Source organism: Chiloscyllium punctatum, chromosome 8 (assembly GCF_047496795.1).
Source record: "Chiloscyllium punctatum isolate Juve2018m chromosome 8, sChiPun1.3, whole genome shotgun sequence".
NCBI lineage: Eukaryota > Metazoa > Chordata > Chondrichthyes > Orectolobiformes > Hemiscylliidae > Chiloscyllium > Chiloscyllium punctatum.
This window is the reverse complement of record NC_092746.1, coordinates 127,798,245-127,822,519: the sequence shown is the minus strand read 5'-3', so window position 1 is coordinate 127,822,519 and position 24,275 is coordinate 127,798,245. Positions and strand designations below refer to the sequence as shown.

The window sequence follows — 24,275 nt, the reverse complement described above, 5'->3', positions numbered from 1 at the left end:
TTTCCTCCTTTAGTAAACTCCTGTATTCCTGTAAACCTCCAGGGATTTCCTTGATCCCAGCTGTCTGTACCTGAGCTATGCCTCTTCCTTTTTTTCTGGTCAAAGCCTCAATATCTCTTGTCATCCAGGATTCCCTGTTTCTGCCAACCTTGCCTTTGTAGTGAAGCCTTGCATTGATCTTTGGGGATCAATGTAGGAACGAGTCCTTCTATTGGTCGGCATCAGTGTGTAGGAGTGAGTTACGATGGGAATTATTGTAATAGTGGATCCTTGCATTGATCTATTGATGAACATCACTGCAGGAGTGAGTTTTGTAGTCTTGTTTTGAAATGTCAGGATTCCTTCAGACCTGAGCCGTTCCTGAGGTAAGGTTGTCCTTGTCAGCCATCTTCTGTTGCCAAGTCATTGAACTGTCATTGTTTGTAAGTTGATGATGCAGTTACATTCCCTTTAATATATTTTGCTAAATGTAAAGAAAAAGGATGCTTTGATTTTGCCAGTTTGTGTAATTTGACCTGAAATTCTATCGATCTAATCTTATTCTCATTGATGTTGTTCAATAGCCAAAGTCACTACTCTCCATTACACAGGAAGCTGAAACCTGACCCTCTACCTGCCGTGAAAGCAAACTGCTCCATCACAATGAATTCCCAGTAACTGAAGCCAGCTGACTTATGATTCTAAATGTCAGATTTTCTAGATACAGCTCAGTATCTGGAGAGGGAGGTAGTGTTAATGTCCGGACAAGGTATTCTGTCTGTAATGTAAGCCCCTTCACATCTCTGTATACCATTACCCTGCTTGCACATCTTTACATGAAGTGTGTGTGATTGCTTTAGTTTAAGTTCTGTAAAAGTGCTTACTAGCTGTGTAATCCTCCACTGTTGCGCAAACAAAAATGGAATTGGCTTCTTGCTATTTGTTCTTGGATTGGTATGTAAATTCAAGGGGTCCAACGAGATAAAACCATAATAAGATTTATAGCAGTGCTGTTGGTCCCTGACTCAGTTGGTTATGACATCACCAGTAGATATGCAATTTATCTTTTTAAAAATATGATGATGGTTTCTGCCGCTTCCAATCTTGTGGGCAGGGTGGGAAAAAACCACTTCCCTCTAATCCTTCTACTAATTACATTACATCGATCCTGAGATGTTTGGAGCAGAAGTGGACCATTGAGCCCATCACGTCTGCTGGTCTTCAGCTTCACTCTCCTGCCTTACCCATAACACTTGATTGCCTGATTAAAAGTCATCAATCTCTGCCTTCAAAATTCTTAATGACCCTGACTTCACAGCTCTCTGTGCTAAAGAATTCCACAGATTCACTATCCTGAAAGGCAAAAAAAACAAAATTCTCCTCTCCTCTGTCTTAAATGGGTACATCCTTATTCTGAGTATGCCCTCTGGCCCTAGACTCTCCCATAAGGTCATAAGATATAGGAGCAGAGTCAGATCATTCAGCCCATCAAGTCTGCTCTACTATTAGACCCTGCTCTACTATCAATCCCATTCTCCTGCCTTCTCCCCATAATCCTTGATCACCCTTACTAATCAATAACCATATCTGCCTGTGATTTCAATGCACTCCATGACTTGATCCCTACAGCCTTCTGCAGCAATGAGTTTCACAGATTCACTGCTCCCTGGCTGAAGAAGTTCCTCCCCAAGTCCATTCTCAAGAGTTGTCCCTTCACTCAGAGGCTGTGTCCTTGGGCTCTAGTCTTTCCTATGAGTGGAAACACCTTCACCACACCCACTCTAACCAGACCTCTCAGTATTCTGTAGGTTTCAATGGGTTCATCCTTATGCTTCTAAACTCCTTTCCAACAACATAGGCAAGACAAGGAAAGAGGACCTGTTGATTCATTATTAGGAATTAGGCACTAAATTAAAGCACAGGTCCTTGGGGTCATAATCTCTGGATTACTGTCCAAGCAATGTGCTGATTGGTTTAGGGACGTGAAAATAAGGGAAGTAACACATGGCTAAGGGAGTGGTGTGGGAAAGAGGGGTTCCTTTTCATGGGGTACTGGCATTAGTATTGGACCAGGAGGGATCTGTACCTGATGGTCTCCACCTGAACTGAGCTAGGACCAATGTTCCAACGGAAAGGGTAAATTTGGGTGGTCAACAGGACTTTGTATTAGAAAGTTGGGGGAAGGGAAACAAAGTAGCAGGTTAGCGTGTGGGAGGGTGGATTCAACTGCATTGAAAACTATGAAAAAATGAAAAAAATAGGAAGAACTTGGAGGTTATTAAAGACTCCAGAACATCAAATAGGACAGTGTGTTTGGAAAGGGTTAGGGATTAAACTTCAATGATGTCAAGTAAAGGGATGATGCTGAGACGGGGGATGGTAAGGACTGAAGGTGTTGTATCTGAATGCACAGTATATGAAATATGGTAAATGAGCGTGTGGCGCAGATTGAAATTGGCAGGTGTGACGTGGTGGGTGTCACAGAGATGTGGCTGCTAGGGGATCAGGACTGGGAGGTGAATATTCAAGGATATACATCCTATCAAAAAGACAGGCAGGTGGGTAGGGGATGGGGTTGCCTCATTAGTAAGAACTAAAATTAAATCAATACCAAGAAACAACGTAGGGTCAGATGATGTAGAATCTGTGTGGGTAGAGTTGGGGAAACAGTAAAGGTAAAACCCCATAATGGGAGCTATGTACAGGCCTCCAAACAGAAGTCAGGATGTGAGGCACAAGATGCACCAAGTGATAGAAAAGGTGTATAAGAACGGCAAGGTTATAGTGATCATGGAGGATGTCAATGTGCACATGGATGGGAAAAACCAGGTTGGCAGTGGATCGCAAAAAAAGGAATTTGTGGAATGTCTGAGATGGCTTTTTAGAGCAGCTTGTGGTGGAGCCCATGAGGGAACAGGCAATTCTGGATTTAGTGATGTGTAATGAGGCAGCCTTGATAAGAGATCTTAACATGAAGGAACCCTTAGGAGGCAGTATCCATAATATGATAGAAAAGACTCTACATAGAGTCACAGGGATTTACAGCATGGAAACAGACCCTTCAGTCCAACATGTCCATGCCGGCCAGATATCCTAACCTAATCTAGTCCCATTTGCCAGCACTTGGCCCATATCCCTCTAAACCCTTCCTAATCATATGTACATCCAGATGCGTTTTTAAATACTGGAATTGTACCAGCCTCCACTACTTCCTCTGGCAGCTCGTTCCATACAGAGACCACACTGTGCATGAAAAAGTTGCCCTTCAGGTCCATTTTTAAGTCTTTACCCGCTCACCTTAAACCCATGCACTCTAGTTCAGGACTCTCCCACCCCAGAGAAAAAACTTTGTCTATTTATCCTATCCATGCCCCTCATAGTTTTATACACCTCTATAAGGTCACCCCTTAGCCACCGACGCTCCAAGGAAAACAGTCCCAGCCTATTCAGCCTCTCCCTATAGCTCAAATCCTCCAACCCTGGCAACATCCGTGCAAGTCGTTTCTGAACCCTTTCAAGTTTCACATCATCCTTCCTATCGGAGGGAGACCAGAATTTCAGGCAATATTCCAAAAGTGGCCTAACCAATGACCTGTCCAGCCACATGACCTCCCAACTCCAGACTGGAGAAGTTTGAATCTGATGTAATGGTATTATAGTTGAATAAATGCAACTACAGAGGCATGAGGGAGGAGAAGGCCACAATTGACTAGAGAAGAGCCTGGCAGAAAAGACTGTGGAACATCAATGTCAGGAATTTATGGAAGTAATTTGGGAGACACAGCAAAAATTTATCCCTAGGAAAAAGCAGCATACTAAAGGAAGGATGAGGCAATCGTGGCTGACAAGGGAAGTCAAGGACAGCATAAAAAGCAAATGAAAAAGCACATAATGTGACGAAGGGCAGTTGGAGCCTATAAAGGCCAACCAAGGACAACGAGGAAAGAAATAAAGAGGAAGATCGATTATGAGGGTTAGCTAGCCAGTAATGTAAAAGAGGATTGCAAGAGTTTCTTTAGATAAATAAAGGGTAAAAGAGAGGCAAAGGTAGATATTGGGGCTCTGGAAAATGACACTGGAGAAGTAGTGATGGGGAACAAAGAAATGGCAGAGGAACTGAGCAAGTACTTTGTGTTGGTCTTCACAGTGGAAGACACGAGTAACATCCCAAAAATTCAAGAGATGGAGGGCAGAGGTGAGTATGGTGGCCATTACCAAGGAGAAGGTGGTAGAAAAACTGAAAGGTCAAAAGGTGGATAAATAACCTGGACCAGATGGACTAAACTCCAGAGTTCTGAGAGAGATACCTGAAGAGATAGTGGAGGCTTTAGTGGTGATCTTCCAGGAATCACTGGAGTTAAGGACGGTCCCACAGTACTGGAAAATCGTTAACGTGACACCCCTGTGTAAGAAAGGAGTGAGGCAAAAGACCGGAAATTCCAGGCCAATTAGCCTGACCTTGGTCATTAGTAAGATCCTAGAATCCTTTGTGAAGGATGAGATTTCTGAATACTTTGAAATGTACGGTAAAATAAGGCAAATTCAGCATGGTTTCATCAAGGGAAGGTCATAGTTGAAGAGTGTGGTGCTGGAAAAGCACAGCCGGTCAGGCAGCATCCAAGAAGCAGTAGAATTGAAGTTTCGAGCATAAGCTCTTCATCAGGATTCCTGCACCACACTCTTTGACTCTGATCTCCAGCCTTTGCAATCTTCGCTTTCTCCAAGGGGAGGTCATGCCTGACAAATCTGTTAGAATTCATTGAGGAAGTAATGAGCAGGTTAGACAAAGGAGGGCCAATGGATATTATCTAGCTGGACTTTCAGAAGGTCTTTGACAAGGTATTGCACGGGAGACTACTTAGTAATGTAAGGGCCCGTGGTGTTAGAGGCAAGGTACTAGCACGGATAGGAGATTTACTAGTAGAAAGCAGAGATAGGGGATAAGAGGGTCCTTCTCAAGGTGGCAGCCAGTGAGTGACTGACCCTGCAAGGGTCAGTGTTGGGGCCACAACTTTTCACTTTATACTTGAATGATCTAAATGAAGGAACTGAGAGCATTCTGGCCACATTTGCAGGTAAGTAGAGGGACAGATAGCATTGAGGAGGCGGGGAGGCTGCAGAAGGACTTGGACAGGTTAAGAGAGTAGGCAAAGAATTGGCAGATAGAATACAGTGTGGGAAAGTGTGAGGTCATGCACTTTGGTCAGAAAAACCAAGGCAAAGACTATTTTCTAAATGGGGAGAAGATTCACAAATCTGAAGTGCAAAGGGACTTGGGAGTCCGAGTCCAGGATTCTCTTAAGGTAAACTTGCAGGTTGAGTCGGTAGTTAGGAAGGCAAATGCGATGTTAGTATTTATTTCTAGAGGACTAGAATATAAATGCAGGAATGTACTTTTAAGGTTTTATAAGGCTCTAGTCAGACCACATTTAGAATATTGTGAGCAATTATGGACCTATGTCTCAAGGAGGATGTACTGACCCTGGAGTGGGTCCAGAGGAGGTTCACGATAATGATTCCAGTAATGACAGGCTTAAAAAATGAGGAACATTTGAGGAATCTGGGTCCATATTTGACAGAGTTTTGAGGGATGGGGGGACTTGTAGAATACTGAAAGGCCTGGACAGCATGGAAGTTGGGAAAATGTTCCAATTGGTAGGAGAGACTAGGACCTGAGAGCACAGCTTTAGAGTAAAGGGAAGACCCTTTAGAACAGAGATAAGGAGAAACTTCATCAGCCAGAGAGTAGTGAATCTATGGAATTCATTGCCACAGAAGCCTGTGGGGGTCAGGTGATTGAGTATATTTAAGACTGGGATAGATAGGTTCTTGAGGATCAAGGGTTACAGGGAGAAAGCGGGAGAATGGGATTGAGAAACTTATCAGCCATGATTGAAAAACGGAGCAGACTCGATGGGTCACATGGCCTAATTTCTGCTCCTGTGTCGTGTGTTATTCTTTCTCGTGGGTAATGGGATGTAGGCATTGCTGCCTGGACCAGCATTTTTGTCCATTCTTAATTGTTTGGTGAGTGTTTAACAGTCAGCCACATTGCTGTGGGTCTGAAGTCACATGTAAGCCAGACCAGATGAGGATAGTAACTTTCCTTCCCTAAAGGACATTAATAAACTAGATGGGTTTCAATGAAAATCGACAGCATCATTGTCGTTGGCTGTTATTGATTTAAATTTCACTTATCTGTTGGGATGAGAAGCCAAGTACAGAGAACATTAACTTAGGGCTCCATATCACAAGTGTAAAAACACTGAACTTTGAAGAAAGAAAACAGAAGCTTAATTTTGATAAGATGATAATTGGGCAATCAAATGTATAAATGTAATAAAGATTATATAGAGAAGCTAAAAACAGAATGTTACTTCAAGAAGGTAGAGCCAGAGGATTTTTTTTTATTCTCTTGTGGGTCATGGGCATTGCTCATCCATTACTGCCCTTCAGTAAGTGCTACTGAGCTATCTTCTGAACCACTGAGGTCCATATGCTGCAAATAGGCTCAGAGTGCCATTCGGGTGGGAATTCCAGGACTTCCACCCTTGACAGTAAAGGAATTGTCAATTTAAATTAATTGAGAGGTTTACAAAATCATGAGGGACATGGATAGAGTAAATAGACAAGGTCTTTTCCCTGGTGTGGGGGAATCCAGAACTAGAGGGCATATTTAAAAGGGACCTGAGGGGCAACGTTTTCAGGCAGAGGATGGTGTGTGTATGGAATGAGCTGTCAGAGGAAGTGGAGGAGGCTGGTACACTGACAGCATTTAAGAGGCATCTGGATAGGTATATGAATAGGAAGGGTTTAGAGGGATATGGGCCAAATGCTGGCAAATGTGACTAGCTTGGTTTTGGATATCTGGTTGGCATGGACGGGTTTGTTTCTGTGCTGTACATCTCTGACTGTGTGAAAGCACGAGGTATCTGACAGTTGAAAACTAAGATTTTGATATATGAAAGAGAATAGAGGAAATGTATTAAAATGATTTTAAAAGTGACCAGTATTAATAATGTGCCAGAGAAAGGAGTTGCAGCTGGCCTGGTTGCGTATTTTCATCCCAGTGTCCTCATCATTGAAGTCAGGATAAGTGCAGTATTGATATTCTGTCACATTAGAATGCAGGTATAAACACACTGTCACATTTAGGTACCAAAAGACTTTTGGTTGCAGCATATTTTACTGCATCAAATTTTCTGACAGTTTCATGAATTGAACACTGAGCTGTTGAAAATAGGACTCAGGAGCCTGAATCATACCATAATAAAGTGCAAAAGGAGACCATTCGGTCTATAATGGTTGTGCTGATTTGCGAAAGGACTAACCAGTTAGTTGCACACCCAGGCCTTGTCCAAAGATCTGACTTTATTTCCTTATTCAGGTGTTTATCTCATTCTCTTTATTTCTACAATTGCCACAGAGTCTGGTTCCACTGCTCTTTCAGGCAGTGCATTATATTCTCTGTGTTTAAAACAAATTCTTCTCACATATGAGTTAGGAGTGGCAACAGGCCCCTCTCTCCTCAAGTCTGCTCCACCATTCAATTGGATCCTGGCTAAAATATGTCAGTCTACCACCTGTCATTCCCTCATTAAGAGCCTTATCTACTTCTGCCTTATGCAAGAGTATTTTGGACTGAGATGAGAAGAAATTTCTTCACCCAAAGAAGGGTGAACCTATGGATGTCTTGGTGACAAAAGCAGTTGAGGCCAAAACATTTTCAAGGAGTTGGATATTGTTCTTCGGAGTATTAAGTGATCAAAGGATATGGGGAGAAAGCGGCAACAGGGGACTGGGTTGGATGATCAGCTGTGATCACATAGAATGATGGAGCATGCTTAAAGGGCAGAATGACCTACTACTGTTTCTACTTTTTACTACTAAACAGTTTCCTGTCTCTTTCGAAGGAGTGTGCAACCACAGTCTTTTGGAGATAGTTCCAAGAGTGCTCAATCCACCATGAGAAAAATGTTCTCCTTATCTGTGTTTCAAATGGACAACCCCTTATTTTTAAACAGTGACTCTTGTCAGTTTAGCTTCTCCCACAACAGCAACTATCCTTTTCAGCTCTCTTTTGCAAGTTATTTTATGTCTCTCTCTTCGGGTTACCTCTCCCTCTGCCACTTGTAGCAATTTCTCCATATTTATTGTAAAAACCCCTCTTAATTTTAACTTCTGTTAAATCTCCCTTCAACCTTCTCTGTTCAATAAAAAAAAAACAATGCCAGCTCCTCTGGTCTGTCCATAAAACTATCAGATCCTCGTCCTTGGTATCTTTCAAGTAAATCTTTGTTTGAAGACCCCTATCTGGACTCTAGGTGGGATTGCATGTATAGGTGAGGTCTGTCTTGAGTGTTTTACCAGTTGTTGCTGTCACCGGTCACCTTGTGTTAACTGTTTTCCTTCTGTCTCTGCAGCATTGCCATCAGCACCTTCCAGGATTTCCAGGTGGCTACATCTCGGCAACGTCCTGATGCAGTGCTCCGTGAACAGTTCAAGGAGAAACCTTGTCTGCCCCCTGCCGATCCTGCTCCACCAGTGGGGGCCAACCAGCTGGTCAAGATGGCAGTGTGGGGACTGACAGCAACCCTGGGAGCAGCTGCTTTGGCTGTGGTCAACACAGCAGTGGAGTGGGCCCCGGAGTTTGTTTTTCAACTGTTTCCATAGCGAGTGACTAAGGTGGCGGGAACACGTGGCCTGCAATATGGGAAACATCTCTCGGCTGAAACGCAGCGATTGGAATAAGGAGCCCAGTGGTGCACTGTGCCAAAAAAGCCTGTTCAAGGGAGCAATAAATGAAGTCTTCACATTAACTATCTCCAACATGCTCCAAAATAGGAGGGACACTGGAGGACCAGCCATAAACTCTGCCAACCCCCTGCCTGGCAGCCACCTCTCCACTTCTATTCTGCCAATTGTACAGCCAAGGACAACTTAAAGAAATTAGCAAACAGTAAGCACTTAATGATTGTACGTCCATTTCCTTACACTGAGGTCACTCAGAATGGAAGTAAGGCCTTGTGAATTTGCACATGGTTAGATGGAAACCTGGTGTCACTCAAGTGAGCCCTCGGCTGTTGTTGTAGATTGAGGAGGGAATCTTCAAATACACTGAGCCTCCAGAGGTAACTTACAATCAAATAGCATCAAAATAATCCCACACTCAATTTAAAACAGTGTCCTGGTAGATGAAGGGAAAAGGAGTAGTTTATTTCAAGTTTGTTACTGTTCTGAGATGAGACAGAGTACTGTCTTCCCACCATTTGAATGAGAAGCTAAAGGGAGACTCCTTTTGCCCTGTCAGGTGGATATTAAAGATCTACGGAGTATTTAGAAGACAAGGAGGCGAGTTCCCCTGATGCCTTGAACCATATTTGTCCCTAAACCAGTGTCACTCAACTAGATTATCTTGCCACTGCTCATTGTTGGATATTGTTTTGTACATATTGGTTCCTACGGTTGTCCACCTTAACACAGTGACAGTGGCAAATATCAGCATTCCCTCATTGTTAATAAAACACTTTGAGATGACCTGAGGCAGGAATTTCTAAAGTGAATTTTCTGGAAGAGGTGACCATTCCCGGTGATGGTGGTGGTTGCTCAGGCATAGCTGAAGAAATGTTGGTGAGTTGCTGCACCTGTAAATGGTAATTACTGATGGTCGAGTGAGTGACTGCTTCAGGTGAAAGTGGAGTGTTGATCAAGCTGACTGCTTTGACCTAGGTGTGGCTAAGGTTTAGCTGTATGTGCCACCTAATGGGAAGGCCATGGGATTACCACCACCAAGTTATTCACCACCCTGACTTTAAAAATATATCACTGCTCGTTCAGTGTCACTGGGTCAAAGGCCATAAGATATAGAAGGAGACCATTTGGCCTTTGAGTCTACTCTACCATTCAGTGAGATTTGATAATCCTCGCCTGCACTTTGTGCCTGCCTCATGTTGAAGGTGGCAGCTGGGGTGCCAATGGAGTGGTGTCCTGAATTGTGTCATTGGAGCTGCTTATGTTCGGGCAAGTGGAGAAAATGTCACTCTGCTAGTGACTTGTGTGTTTGTAGATGGTAGACAAACTTTTAATGAATGAGGGGGTTAGTTGCTCACTGGGGAATTCCCAGCCTCTAACCTGAGCAGTAATGAAAATTTCAATTGTCGCAACAAGACCAGACCTTTGGATGGTGGGAGATCACAATTTTCACTGTTTTGCATTTGAGAAAGTGCTTCCCAATTTTCCCTTAAACGTTTATGTTTTAATTTTAAGGTGATGTTCCCTTAGTCAGGCTTCCCCTATCAGAGGATATAGGTACTGTTACATTATTAAAATTGCATTAATCCCAGGAATGCAGGTTTGAAATGTTTAATTTTGTGCTATGAAAAGCAGGGAAATGTTCAATGTTGGTAGTCCCAGTGGAATTAGATGTACCCCTACTCCTTGATATCAAAGCACTGATTCTTGCTCAGGCTGGGCAGGTGCTGGAGGTGATTTAGGATTTCACCCGCTATGAATAGTGGAATTGAGTAACTGACTGGCCTCCTCTGCTGTCCAGGACATAGGTTATGGAAAGCATCTAGATAATCTACTGAAGTGACCTACTAGCGATGCTCATACAGCATGTCCTCCAATGTAATGTCTGTGGTTTTGTTAATTGGAGGAATTTCCCTGGGTCAGTAGGAGAGTTGCTCTATCAGGAGTCAAGAGGAGATGGGATTACATTGAATATGGTAAGAAAAACAACATCATCCAACACGATCCTTTATGAATCACTGAATTCTGTTGAAGTTTAATTGTCTGTCACTAATGTCTAATAGAAGTTCTTATTCCTAGGCTGATGCTGACAGCTGATGCTCAGTATGTTGCTGCCCCTGCTGATGGACGCAGTGAAGCTCCCTGACAGTATACAGCTGATTTACAGCTATCTGCAGAGACTCCAGTTTTAGCAAACCATTTCAGTTTGACTCTTCTACCATTTAGGAAACAGTGTTTAGGGGCACGTTACAAGTGAATTTGAGAAGAGGGAGGGCAGGTGACTTTGGGTCTGTCATTTCTCAAAGTCTGCACAAGGCTGGGAGTGGGGGCAGGGGTCCTCCCCTCCGATCTGGATTTAGGAGCTAACTGATGGAGACTGATTGCTATGATTAGTCAACAACTCCATGATTGTAATATTATGGGATTACCAGGACCATAGAGGTACAGTAAATGGATCATCCTACTGCAGTTCCTTTGTTTTTGCTGCCTTGCATATCCTTCAAACACTTTTTTCACCAGAAATGGACCTCATTGTTTCTATAAACTCATAACATTATCTTTATTGATGGCTTTCCATGTTGTTATTTCAGTAGACTGTCTGTTGTTCCCAGGCATTCTAATATTTAACTGGAGCTCCCTCTTCTTGGCCCAGTCACCAAATTAACCTGATTAAGTTTTGAAAACTTGTCACTATTTTCAGAATGTCAGTTAGATCCCCAGATTATCTCTTATGTGAAGCCATTTCTTCTGTCTTTCCCTATTTCCATCAACTTCTGTATTGTCAAGGGTGGGTTAACTGCAGAGGAAAGTTTCCTCGTTTTCAAATAATGTTTCTATTTCCATTTCATAAAAATACTGCACACCTTGCTTCATTGCCCCAGTGAGTTCTGTTTCTCACATCAGCACCTTAATGGGTTTTTTTTTTATGCTTGCTGGGGTCCTGAAATATGGACAGTACAGTCATAAGGGTCATTGGAAAGGTGAATACTGTACACAACAGACCTTTATTGCATAGAGAGAATGGTTGACTATCATTCAAGCCTTTAACTTATTCCTTGATATTTTCTACAACATGCGTCCCTTAATTTAAATTTCGTGTCCTGACTCCCATTGGGCATGTTACATCCTGTTGAACACTGGAGCCCACAGCATAGTTCCATGACAAAAATTCTCCACATCAATCAGAATGTAGCCGCAATGGAAGAATATTGAGATTTTAGCCAATACCTATGCACTAGCTAAGTGAGGCTGATCGGATATTGCAGCTGGCCCCTGCCTGCAAGATTTGGTGAAAGCATGAAGCGTACACCTATTTATATTTCAGGAGTGAAGATGACCTCATACATTGTGTAGGCGATCATCATCACTGCAACGTAACCATCATGGGGGTTTGCACTCATCCCATTTCCATGTTCTGTTTACACCCTGGGTAAATCCTCCTGATCAATACTAACTGGGCCCTCTCTCCTTCATCTTTTAACCCTGAAGATAATCTCTAATATGGGGAGACTGTGCTGTGATATCAGGTACTTTACATTGTAAAGTGTGTGGATTCATGCTTCTCGGAGATGCATTCTTTTGCACTGTACCTGTACTGTGCTCTGTGCCCTAATTCTTCAGAGGAATTGCCAACAGCAATTAAATTGGCAACTGCCGTGTTTTCAGTATATACTGGTCATTTAGCTAGAATTGTGAGGAACAAGTCTGTAAATACCATCTACCTTTAGAAGACCAGGTACAGATTTGGTGCTGACACCAAATATTGATCTGGATCTCGTTGGGGCAAATAAACATGTTAATAACAGTGCCATTATGAATGAGCATAGAGTCATACAGCACGGAAACAGACCCTTTGGTCCAACTTGTCCATGCTGACAGATATCCTATATAAATCTAATCCCATTTGCCAGCAAATGGTCCATATCCCTCTAAACCATATTCATATATCCATCTAGATGCCTTTTAAATGTTGTCATTGTACCAGCCTCCTCCACTTCCTCTGGCAGCTCATTCTATACATGCACCACACTCTGTGAAAAAGTTGTTCCTTAGGTCCCTTTTATATCTTTCCCCTCTCACCCTAAACCTCTGCCATCTAGTTTTGAATTTCCCAATCCCAGGGAAAAGAGCTTGCCTATTTATCCTATCCATGCCCCTCATGACTTTATAAATGTCTATAAGATCACCCCTCAGCCTCTGATGAACATATAATCAAAAATGACCCACTCTTCTCACTATGGTGAATTTACAAAGACAAACCTAGCCACTTAGCTGTGATCTCCCCACACAGGTCTCTTCAAGGTCAGCTGTAAATTTTGCTGCTTGTTCCAGAGGTACTTGAAGTCAAACAGCAGAGGCAGTAGCTCTGAAGGTTCACTGCTGGGTCAGACAGCAGTGTAGGTTTCTTTCTCCATTGATTCACTTCCCACCATGTGGTCACTGCCTTTGTCTCCCTTCCTCCTTTTTTAAAGTGCTGTCGTTTGATTCCGCCCCCCACCCCCCTCCACCAGGTCCAAAACAATGCAACGGCGTATAAAACACAGTAATTACTGTTCCTGGAATTTGAGAAAATCAGCTCCAACTTTAAAAATACCTCAAAAAAGGAGAGCTCTTAAAGCCACGATTTTTTCTCGTCCTCCATCTTGGGTTACCCAGAATTAAATCAATGATTAAAGGATATAGTTTTAGCTGCCAGCTTTCAAAACAAGCTAACTAATTAGAAGACCAGGTCCAGATTTGGCGCTGACACCGAATATTGATCTGGATCTCGTTGGGGCAAATAAACATGTTAATAACAGTGCCATTATGAATGAGCATAGAGTCATACAGCACGGAAACAGACCCTTTGGTCCAACTTGTCCATGCTGACAGATATCCTATATAAATGGTCTTCTAAAGATAGATGGTATTTACAGACTTGTTTCCCACAATTCTAGCATACTGCTGTTTATCTAGCCTGTAGCCTCTTTGTTATACGCACGTACCAAAAAAGGAGCAGTATTAAGTTATTCAGCCCCTGGAGATGCTCCACTATTCATTCAGATTATAGTTGACTTGTTTATGTTTCGACTTCCACATTCCTGTCTATCCTCAACTACCTTTGATTCCCTTGTCTGTCTATCTCTGCTTTAAAAATATTCAATGAGCTCACATCCATCGCCTTCTGAGGCAGTGTGTTCAAAAGTCACACAGCCCACTCGGAGAAAATGTTCTTTTCAACTCATAAAAGGTGATCCCTACTCTTCTAACAGTGCCCACTTATTCTGGACTGACCCACAAGGGTAGACAAGTTCTCCATAACCACTACATCAGGAGCTTGTTCACTTCAATCAACTCCCTGCTCACTCTTCGAAACTCCAGTGGAAATAAGTTTTTTTTATTTAGTCACGGGACATGGGCATTGCTGGCTGGCCAGCATTTATTGTCCATTACCTAATGTTCAGGAGCTACTTTGAAGAACTTAGTGGATAACCATTAATTATCTATTAAACTCTCCTCAAAATTGCGTGGTAATTAAGAGTGCAAGTTAATTTTAATAATGCATTGCCAAACAACCTCTAGCCCAGAATGGGAACAGTTTAAAAAAATTTAAATGGTTTGGTTTTATTCCTTTTTAAAAATGTCTAATTTTAACTTGCAATTTTTAATCTTTCTTTAATGTGATTGATCTTGGTCTTTCAACTGATTCAGGGTTGTTGTATTCATGTCATTGAAGCAGTAATCGAGAGGCCCAGGCTCATGCTGCGATGTGGGATAAAATCCTACCGTAGCAGCTGGTGGAATTAAAATTCACCTCATAAAATCTGGAATCGAAAGCTAATCTTAGTGATGGTGACCGTGAAACTATTGTTGATTTAAATTTTAAAATCTATCTGATTAACTAATGTCCTTAAGAGAAGGAGAACTGCCATCCTTACCTGGTATGGTATGACCCCAAGCCCATAGCGATGCGGTTGACTCTTAACTGCCCTCTGAAAAGGCCACCCAGTTCAAGGGCAATAGTAATTATTGATAAATACTGGTGTGCCAGCGCCTTCCACATACCATAAAATACTTAAACACTGTTTTCAGCATAGATTTAAGGTGATTGGCAAAAGAACCAAAGGCAACTGGGGAGAACGTCTTCACATATTAGTGTTTGGGATTCCATGATGACAGTCCTGACTTGTATCTCTTGGATATGAGAAGGACGGGCTTTGGTGAGTTACTTGTTGCTAGGTTCCTAGCCTCAAATCTGGTCTTGTAGCTATTGTATTTATAAGACTGATCCTGTTCAGTTTCTTGATTGCGTTAACCACCGTGGTTTTAATATTTGGGGATTCAGTGATGGTAATCCATTGAGTGTCAGGGGACAGTGTTCACAAAATCTCAATAATTACAGTAAAGCAGGCAGCCATTCACCCTGTTGCATCTTTGCTTGCTATCCCAACCTGTCCGTGTGGCCCTGCACACTCTTCCTTCTCAGATAATAAACAAATTCCCTTTGAAATGCTTCCACCATTCCCACGCAGCACATTCCAGATTTTAACCAAGTGCCACGTGAAGACATTTCTCCTCACACTACTACTTCTGCCAATTACCTTCAATCTGTGACTCCTCGTTCTTGATATGTCCACCAATGGGAACAGTTTCTCCCTGTCGAGACCCCTCATGATGTTGAAAACATCCATCAATTTGCCTATCGTCCCTCCTGTCTCCAAGGGAATGAACCTGAACCTTTCCAATCTGTTCTCGTTAACCGAGGTTCCTCATCCCTGAAATCATTTTCACAAATCTTTTCTGCACTGGTTGGATTTTTTTTTCTCTGAATGGGGCTGGTCAGTATGTGGCACTTGAGTAAGTGTTACTGACTGCTTATTGGTAACTGTACTTTGAAAGTCCGTTATTGGCTGTAAAACACATTGGACCGCGTGAAGGTGTGACAGGTAATGCTGCTGCTTTCTGTGGTATAGACATAGAATGTCTCAGTTATGATCTTTGAGTTTAAAAGAATTCTCAGTATTGTATTTGCAACAAGGCTAAAATGATTATCTGCATGGTATTCCTTGGGTAGGTGGTGCATATTGTTGCAGTCCTAATGATGGTGCTCTCCTTTGGTCAGGAGTTCCAGGTTCTTGAGCTAGTGATAACAAGTGAATGGTGATATATGCTCAAGTCAGCAGATGCATTAATTGCAGGAGATGGTATCCTAGCTTTCTAGATGGTGTAGCTTGTGCAGGTTATGAACGTTACAGAATTGAAGTCTCGGTACCTGGGTAATGTATATTTTGAGCTGCTGTACATTGGTCTCGACTGCAGTGGCAGTACTAATGACCAGTCTCTGGGTTATCAGTTGAAAATGCAGCCCGGATCCAGTGTCTCCTTGCTTCCACCAGTTTATGTGCACAGTTGTGAGAGGCTTGGAATCGATCCAGAGTTATCATATTGGTGAAGTATCAGAGAGTAAAATTCACACATTCCACTCAGAGGCTGCACAAAGGAAAGGGAGTGAGTTGGCAGGAATAGAAGCAAACATCTTAACATTGCTTTGCTATATTGAACAACTATGTGGGATTATACTGATACTGGCTGCCTATAGGGCTATCTAAGAACATCATTGTATATTGAGCGCACTCTTTCTTTCAAACAGCTGATATCGTTTATGAAACACTGAACTCACACCCTTCACCCCAAATGGAACATCTGTGGTAGCCAAACTGTTGTTGACCTGCCCAAATTGACTCCAAAGTTACTGGGAACATTGAAGCCATGCCTGTGTTTAGTGGTCAGGAATCTTTCTTCCCCCATTGGATCAGGGACCTATTAATTCTCTCCTGGCACTGGGAACAGTATATCCAGCTGTTGGAGTCTCAGCATGGATCATCTCGACCAAGAATGTGACAGCGTTTTGTGTTGTTCTAAGATCACGGACCGGAGAGCATCCCTTACCTCGTCATCTCTCATCAGTTGATGTTTTGATTTATTGCATATTGTGATATTACAGACATGATGATTTTTGTGTGTGTAAATGGTAAACCACTTCAGTATTTGCTTCTTAAACCTGTAGAGTTGGAGGGCAATGGGGAGTCTGAAATGTGCAATAAAACACCATTGTGTTCCATCTATCATTCTAAATCTTCAATAAACAGAGCCAAACTATTTCTCTCAATATGTTTGATTGTTTAATAAGAAAGAATTCTTTTCCTTGTTTCCCTGTAGATTTGTGTTAATTAGTAACTGTAAACATGTCAACTACAACTTTTATTTAGCCTTTAGATAGAAGCCTATACCAAGGTACCACCTGCTATCTCAGCACAGTTAACCCTCTACACATCTCTGCCTCACTTCCCTCCACTTTAACATTCCTTGAAATCTTAAACAGGCACAGTGTGCTGCAGAAACTCAACACAAATCTGGCAGCATCTGTTGAGAGAAAAACTGAGTGACTGTTATGAGTCCAGTGACCCTTCTTCAGGATAGTTCTAATGAAGGTCACTGGACACAACATTAACTCTTGTTTATCTCTCCACTGATGCTGTCAGAGCTGCTGGGTTTCTCTAGCCCACTGTGTTTGTTTTAGATGCCAAGCATCTAAGGAGTAACGTTAATAACAAACTCTCCAACCAAGGAAAACCAGAAGAACTGTGGATGCTGTAAAAAAAAAAACAGAAGTTGCTGGAAAAGCTCAATAGGTCTGGCAGCATCTGTAGAGAGAAATCAAAATTAACGTTTTGGGTTGAGTGGCCTTGGGTGATTTCTCTGCACAGATGCTGCCAGACCCACTGAGCTTTTACAGCAATTTCTGTTTTTGCTTTTTCCAACCAAGGGTTGGGTAATCTGCTATCTCCCAGCGAGCAACTAACCACGGACATCTTCTACAAACCCACCAACTCTCACAACTACCTGTACTACCCCTCCTCCCACCCTGCCTCCTGTAATAACGCTATCACTTATTCCCAATTCCTCCGCCTCCGCTGCATCTATTCCCAGGATGACCAATTCCACCATAGAAAATCCCAGATGGCCTCCTTCTTCAAAGACCTCAATTTCCCCTCCCACGTGGACAACAATGCCCTCCAGCACATCTCCTCCACTTCCTGCACCTCAGCCCTTGAACTCCACCCCTCCCAACACAACAAAGACTGAACACACCTTCCACCCCACCAACCTTCATATATATCACATCATCCTTTGCCACTTCCGCCACCTACAAACAGACCCCACCACTAGGGATATATTTCCCTCCCCACCCCTATCAGTGTTTCAGAGAGACCATTCCCTCTGCGATTCCCTTGTCAGATCCATTAGCCCACACCCCACTCCCAGCACCTTCGACCGCGGGAAGCGCAAAGCCTGCGTCCTCACCTCTGTCCAAGGCCCTAAAGGATCCTTCCTCATCTGACAGAAATTTATCTGCACCTCCGCCAATGTCATCTACTGTATCCATTGCAGCCAATGTGGTCTCCCCTACCTTGGGGAGACAGGACACCAACTTGCAGATCGTCCCAGAGAACATCTCTGGGACACACGCACTAACTCACCCCACTGCCCCGTGACTGAACACTTCAATTCCCTCTCCCACTCCACCAAGGATATGCAGGTCCTGGGCCTCCTCCATCGCTAAACCCTAATTACACAATGCCTGAAGGAACCACACCTAATTTTTTGCCTTAGCACCCTGCAACCTCACAGGTTTATCTTTATCCCAGTTCTAAGCCTCCAACTCGGCACCACCCTCTTGACCTGTCCATAGTCTTTCCCGTTTATCCACTCCACCCTCCTCTCTGACCTATCACCTTCTCCCCCACCTTCGTCTACCTATTGCATTCTCAGCTATCTTCCCCCAGGCCCATCCCCCTCCCATTTATCTCTTGGCTCCTAGCCCGCAAACCTCATTCCTGTCACCTGCTCCTTGGATACTGCTTGACCTGCTGTGCTTTTCCAGCACCACCACCTTCGACTCTGATCTTCAGTATCTGCTGTCCTCGCTTTCTCCTAGTTGGGTAATTCCCAGTGTGACTTGGTGTAATATTTCATTGTGTAGTCTTCTTGGGACTTTGCATCACCTTAAGGGTGGTGCACAAATATAAATTGTTATGTCCTAGCCAATATCTATTTCTCAGACAAAAATCACTTTACGAAAAGGACATTGGTCACTGTTGCAGTTCTGCACTAAGCTCACATTGTTAGCGATTTTCCAAAAACAAACCTTGGAGAAAGTTTTGGGCTTTGAGGATATTGGGTGGGGTTAGGGAGAAGATTCCAGAAGGGAGGATCTTGGTGCCCTGTCCTCACACATGTTCCAATAAAGTTACATTGGTGGAGTGGTGGCATCCCCAGCTTACTGACTGTGAACTGCTGACCTTGAGACATAGCAATCCATAGCATGGAATAAGGCCTTTCAACTCATTCAGTTTACACTGGTCAAAAACAATCGACTATTCTAATCCCATTTCTCAGCCCTTGGCCAATAGCCTTGTATGCCTTGGTATTGCAAGTGCACATCTAAATACCTCTTAAATAGAATGAGGGTTTCTGCCTCACCCACCCTTGCAGGCAGTGAGTTTCGGATTCCCACTACTTACTGGGTAGCATTTTTCCTCACATCATCTTCAAACCTTCTGCCCCTACCTTAAGCTTAGCCCCCGACCCCCAACTGGGTAAACGGTCACTCCACCAAGGGGAAACCTTTCTTCCTGTCTACTCTACCGCTGGCCTCATAATTTTATACATCTCCATCATGACTCCTCTCAATCTCCCTTGCTCAAAAGGAAAACAATTCCAGTCTGTCCAATCTCTCTCTTAGTAACTGAACTCTCCAACCCGGGCAACGTCCTGGTAAATAGAACAGAAATTGCTGGAAAATCTCAGCAGGTCTGGCAGCATCAATGGAGAGAAAGCAAAATTAACGTTTCAGGTCCAGTGACCTTTCTTCCACACATCCTGGTAAATCTCTTCTGCACCTTCTTCAGTGTAATAACATCCCTCCGATAATTGGATTCCAGAACTGCACATAATACTCTCAATGTGGCTTAAGCAATGTTCGGTACAGTTCCAGTATCAACTGCTTGATCTTTAACTCTGTACCTTGACGAATAAAGACAAGTATCCTATATGCCGCCTTAACCACTTTATTGATCTGCCCTGATACCTTAAGGGACTGATGCACCTCAAGGACCATTCCCATTATCCTTCCTTTCATGGTGTATTTGCCTTGTTTGTCCTGTGCATCACCTCACATTTATCATGTGTGACATGAGTGTTGTGCAGCCAGTACAGGGATAGCCAAGATTGAGGGAGAAACAATAATTAACCTCGGATCTTTGTGCATTGAGGAGGAAATAACATTCTTAAATCTTGGAATGGAAAGGGGTAGAGTTGAAAAATGTGGCACCGGATAAACACAGCAGGTCAGGCAGCATCCGCGGAGCAGCAGAATCTACATTTCGGGCATTAGCCCTTCATCAGGAATGTGGAGGGAGAAGGAGGCTGAGCGATAAATACAGGGTAGGGCTGGGGTGAGAGCAGCTGGGAAAGCAATAGGTCGATGCAGCTGAGGGTTAATTGTGATAGGTTAGTGGAGAGGGTGGAGCAGATAGGTGGAAAGGAAGATGGACTGGTAGGACAGGTTAAGAGGGTGGTGCTGAGTTGGAGGTTGGATCAGGGATGAGGTGGGGGAATGGAAGATTTGGAAACTGGTGGAGTCAACGTTAATGTCGTGTGGCTGGGGGTCCCAAGGCAGAAGACGAGACGTTCTTCCTCCAGTTGGCAGGAGGCTTTTATTTGCGGTGGTGGAGGCCCAGGACTTGCATGTCCTTAGGGTAGTTGAAATAGTTGGCCACAGGGTGGTGGGTTGTTTGATGCGTGTGTGTCCCAGAGTTGTTCCCTGACCCGCTCCGCAAGTTAGCGTCCTGTCTCCCTGATGTAGAGAAGACCACATCGAGAGCAGCAGACACAGTAGATGAGGTGCTTGGATGTGCGGGAAAATCTCTGCCAGATGTGAAAATACCCTTTGGTGCCTTGGATGAGGTGAGGGGTGACGTGTGGGTGCAGGCTTTACACCTCATGCAGCAGCAAGGGAAGGTGCTAGGTGCCAACCCATCTTCCACACGCGGCTGAGATGTTCCTGTGCATTCACCCACCTCAAGCCGTTGCTCTCAGTGTGGTCTCCTCTACATCGGGGAGATAGCACGCAGAGCGTTTCAGGGAACATCTCTGGAACATACACTAAACAACCCCACCGGCCTGTGGCCGACCACCTCAACTCCCCCAAGGGCATGCAAGTCCTGGGCTGCCTCCACCGCCAAATCCAAGCCACCCGACATCTGGAGAAGAACGTCTCATTTTCTGCCTGTGGACCCTTCAATCACTTGGCATCAACATTGACTTCAATAGTTTCCAAATCTCTACCTCATTCCAGATTCAAACCTCCAACCTGGGTACTGCCCTCTGACCTGTCCTACCTGTCCATCTTCCTTCTCACCAATCCACTCCAACTTCCCCTCCAATCTATCACAATCACCATCCACCTATCACTTTCCCAGCAACTTGCCCCCCACACCCCCATTTATCTCTCAGCCACTTGCTCCCCCCCCCCCCCCCCCAATCTTGATGAAGGGCTCCGACCCGAAACGTCGATCTTCCTGCTCCTGAGACGCTGCCTGACCTGTTGTGCTTCTCCAGCACCACAGTCTTCAACTCTGACATCTGCCACCCTCACTTTCTCTGTGGAAAGGGGGGGGGTAGGCAGTCTGATAAGAGTCAGGCAGTCCTCCATAGACTTTGAGAGTGGTGTGTATAATTATGTGCAGAAAGGATAAACAGCAATTAAAAGCACAAATTTAAGAGGATGTAGCTTATGATTTTTGGGGAAAGCTGATATAATTTACATAGGGAACCGCAGACTTGGGAATATGAAGTACATATCCTGGACAGAAAAGGGACTGGGTTGAAGGATGGGAGTTTTGGATAGTGTAATTATGATAATTTTAAAGGGGAGATTGTTGAGAGAACAGTTGACTATGTTGTCAGGTGCAGGGTTCAGAGAGGGAATGGGTCATCAGAAGTTGATTGGAAATCGGATTGAGGGAGCAGGAATCGAGATTGGGCAGTAGGGCGAAGGACAGGGCAGCAGATCCTCGCTGTAATGTTGGACTGAGGTGGATATGCACAGACCTCCTGAACATATGCACTATCTCATCCTAATATTATTCTGCTTCATAACAGTGTTGTCTCGTCTCAGCGGCATCCCCTCGCCTTCCACCCACCACCTGCTCCTCACAGATGGGCATATTGCAACTCTGAGTTTGATGTCCAAGTCGGAAAGGCATGTATAGTCCTTGCGTGGAGAGGAGAAACAATATTAGGAGGTTTAAACTTTCCAAATGCATGCAGAACCGGGAAAAGAAAATATGCGGGGGAGTATACCATGCCTGTTAAAATGCTGAAAGGATTGATCACAAAATCACTGAACTTCAGTTCAAACCGTACAGCAGTGGCCATTATTGAAACAATTGTCTCATCTGGTCGTACCCTTACTGCTCAATCAACAGGTTTACCCCAATCCTCGGTACAGAGTCCAGACTGGAACCAAGGTTCAGTACTGATGGAATGTTGCTCTGTTGGGGAAACTATCTTTCGGTCAGGGAGTTAAGCAGAGACTCTCCGATGGATACAAAACATCTTGTAACACTAAAGAAGAACAATCCTTTTGCCCATACAAGTTTCTGTCATTACAATTTAAATTGACAGCTAGCGTCAAAAGCCTGTTTTGAGGCGGGGGAGTTTGTGGAGTGGGGGAAGGGAATTCCATATTTTCATTAACCTTCATGTGAAAGAGTGCCTTTTTATTTTCTGGATGAACAGCCGGTTTTGAGATCCTATCCCCCTGCTCTGGATTGCCAACAAACCCCATACTTTCACTGCATCTCTCTGATTGAATACCTTCATTTTAACACTCTCCACTCAACTTTTAAAACTCAAGGGAGCACAAAGCGCTGTTTTTATCCCAGTGCATATTCTCTCAAAAGGCACTTGATGCAGTGTGTGTGTGTGTGTGTGTGTGTATGTGTGTGTGTGTGTGTGTACATCTGCAGCTATGTTTTCCTGCTAGTTAATTAGTGCCCAATACCCATACAGGTTGAACATATGTTGAAGCCTCGGGCCTGTAGTACCATGGGTGTGAAACTAGTCTTGACATTAATGAGAGACTTAATCTCCAAATAATACAGTTGGCAGATGAGGCAGGTGTCAGCAGATTCTGTCTCGAATTGGATAAAGGGCTATCTAGTCAGTTCCTATAACCAATAAGCTGTAGACTACTTTCTCAGGCAGAATAATTGGATGCTTTTGTTCACAGTAATTAGGCTAACAGAATTTCTTTGTGATGTGGAGCTCACAATGAATGACAAATGAACAGGATCTCCACAGGAAATTGAGTTTAGAAAGTTGAGTCAGGAGTTAATCGAGGTGTTAAAAATGGAATGATTTGGGAGGGTCGTTGCAGTGAAAGTGTTTCCTTTGGTTTTGGGGGCTGGAGGGGTTGGGTGGAGGGGAGGGAGCGGGATTCCAGAGCAAGAGGGACACAATTGTAAAGTCGGAGTGTGGCCATTTAGCCATGAACAGGTTTACCCCAATCCTCGGTACAGAGTCCAGACTGGAACCAAGGTTCAGTACTGATGGAATGCTGCTCAGTTGGGGAAACTATCTTTCGGTCAGGGAGTTAAGCAGAGACTCTCCAATGGATACACAAAGGTGAATGAAAGCGTGGAATTTTTATTTTCCCCAAAAAAGGCTTTGGACACGAGTTCAGATTTAAAAATTAATGGCGGCAATTGACGCTGCTAAAAAAAAACTCACTGTCCTTCTTCAAAATAATGCTGTGAATTTGTTTGTATGTGCTGAGAGTGCAGGAAGAGTCTCAGTTTAACTTCCCATCAAAAAGATAACAGTACAGTTCTCCTTCTGTACCAGACAGGCCCATCTAGGCTCTGTGTTCAGATTTGAATCAGGTTGCAGACTATGTCATTTTTTTTGTGGACAATCAGTGGGAAATTAGGAATAAAATAAAGACAGAGCACGCAGAGATCACTGTTATATTCTGGACTTGGTGTGACCGATGGGTCTATCAGTTTTTCAGATTGGCCAAATGAATTCTAACGAATAGGACAAAGCCAATCAGACCAAAGCTGTACCTAGTCACTTGTTAATCACATTTGGTAATCCCATGTTTGATGAGGTTAGAGTAAAATTGTGGAGGTTAGCAAGCAGCAACAGCCATTAGCATTCCTACTGCATCTGGTGCGGATAGGGAGAACTCATAGGGAACAGGGTAGCCAATGGTGGGAATGGTCAGGAGGAGGCAGAAATGGTTGAAGAGGAGTTGTCTTGAGTGGTGACATTAAAATATTATACGTTGCTTTTCAGAAGAGTGCACATGGATCTCTCTCCAGTCCTGGTCCTTGTGCCAATGCCATGTCAGTCATTGTTAACAATCACACACCACCAGGTTATAGTCCAACAGGTTTATTTGGAAGTACAAGCTTCCAGAGCACAGCTCCTTCGTC

The 24,275-nt window shown here is 43.7% G+C and overlaps 1 protein-coding gene across 1 annotated transcript in view; it reads left to right on the top strand.

Annotated features, from left to right (window-relative positions):
• The window catches only part of LOC140480891 (TBC1 domain family member 20), a 54,250-nt gene extending 37,371 nt beyond the window's left edge, over window positions 1-16,879 (top strand). Inside the window, exon 8 of the mRNA XM_072576455.1 lies at window positions 8,403-16,879. Coding sequence (XP_072432556.1) covers window positions 8,403-8,652 — 250 coding nt within the window. The 3' untranslated portion in view covers window positions 8,653-16,879. The remainder of the gene's footprint in view (window positions 1-8,402) is intronic.
• Window positions 16,880-24,275: the final 7,396 nt, after the last annotated feature.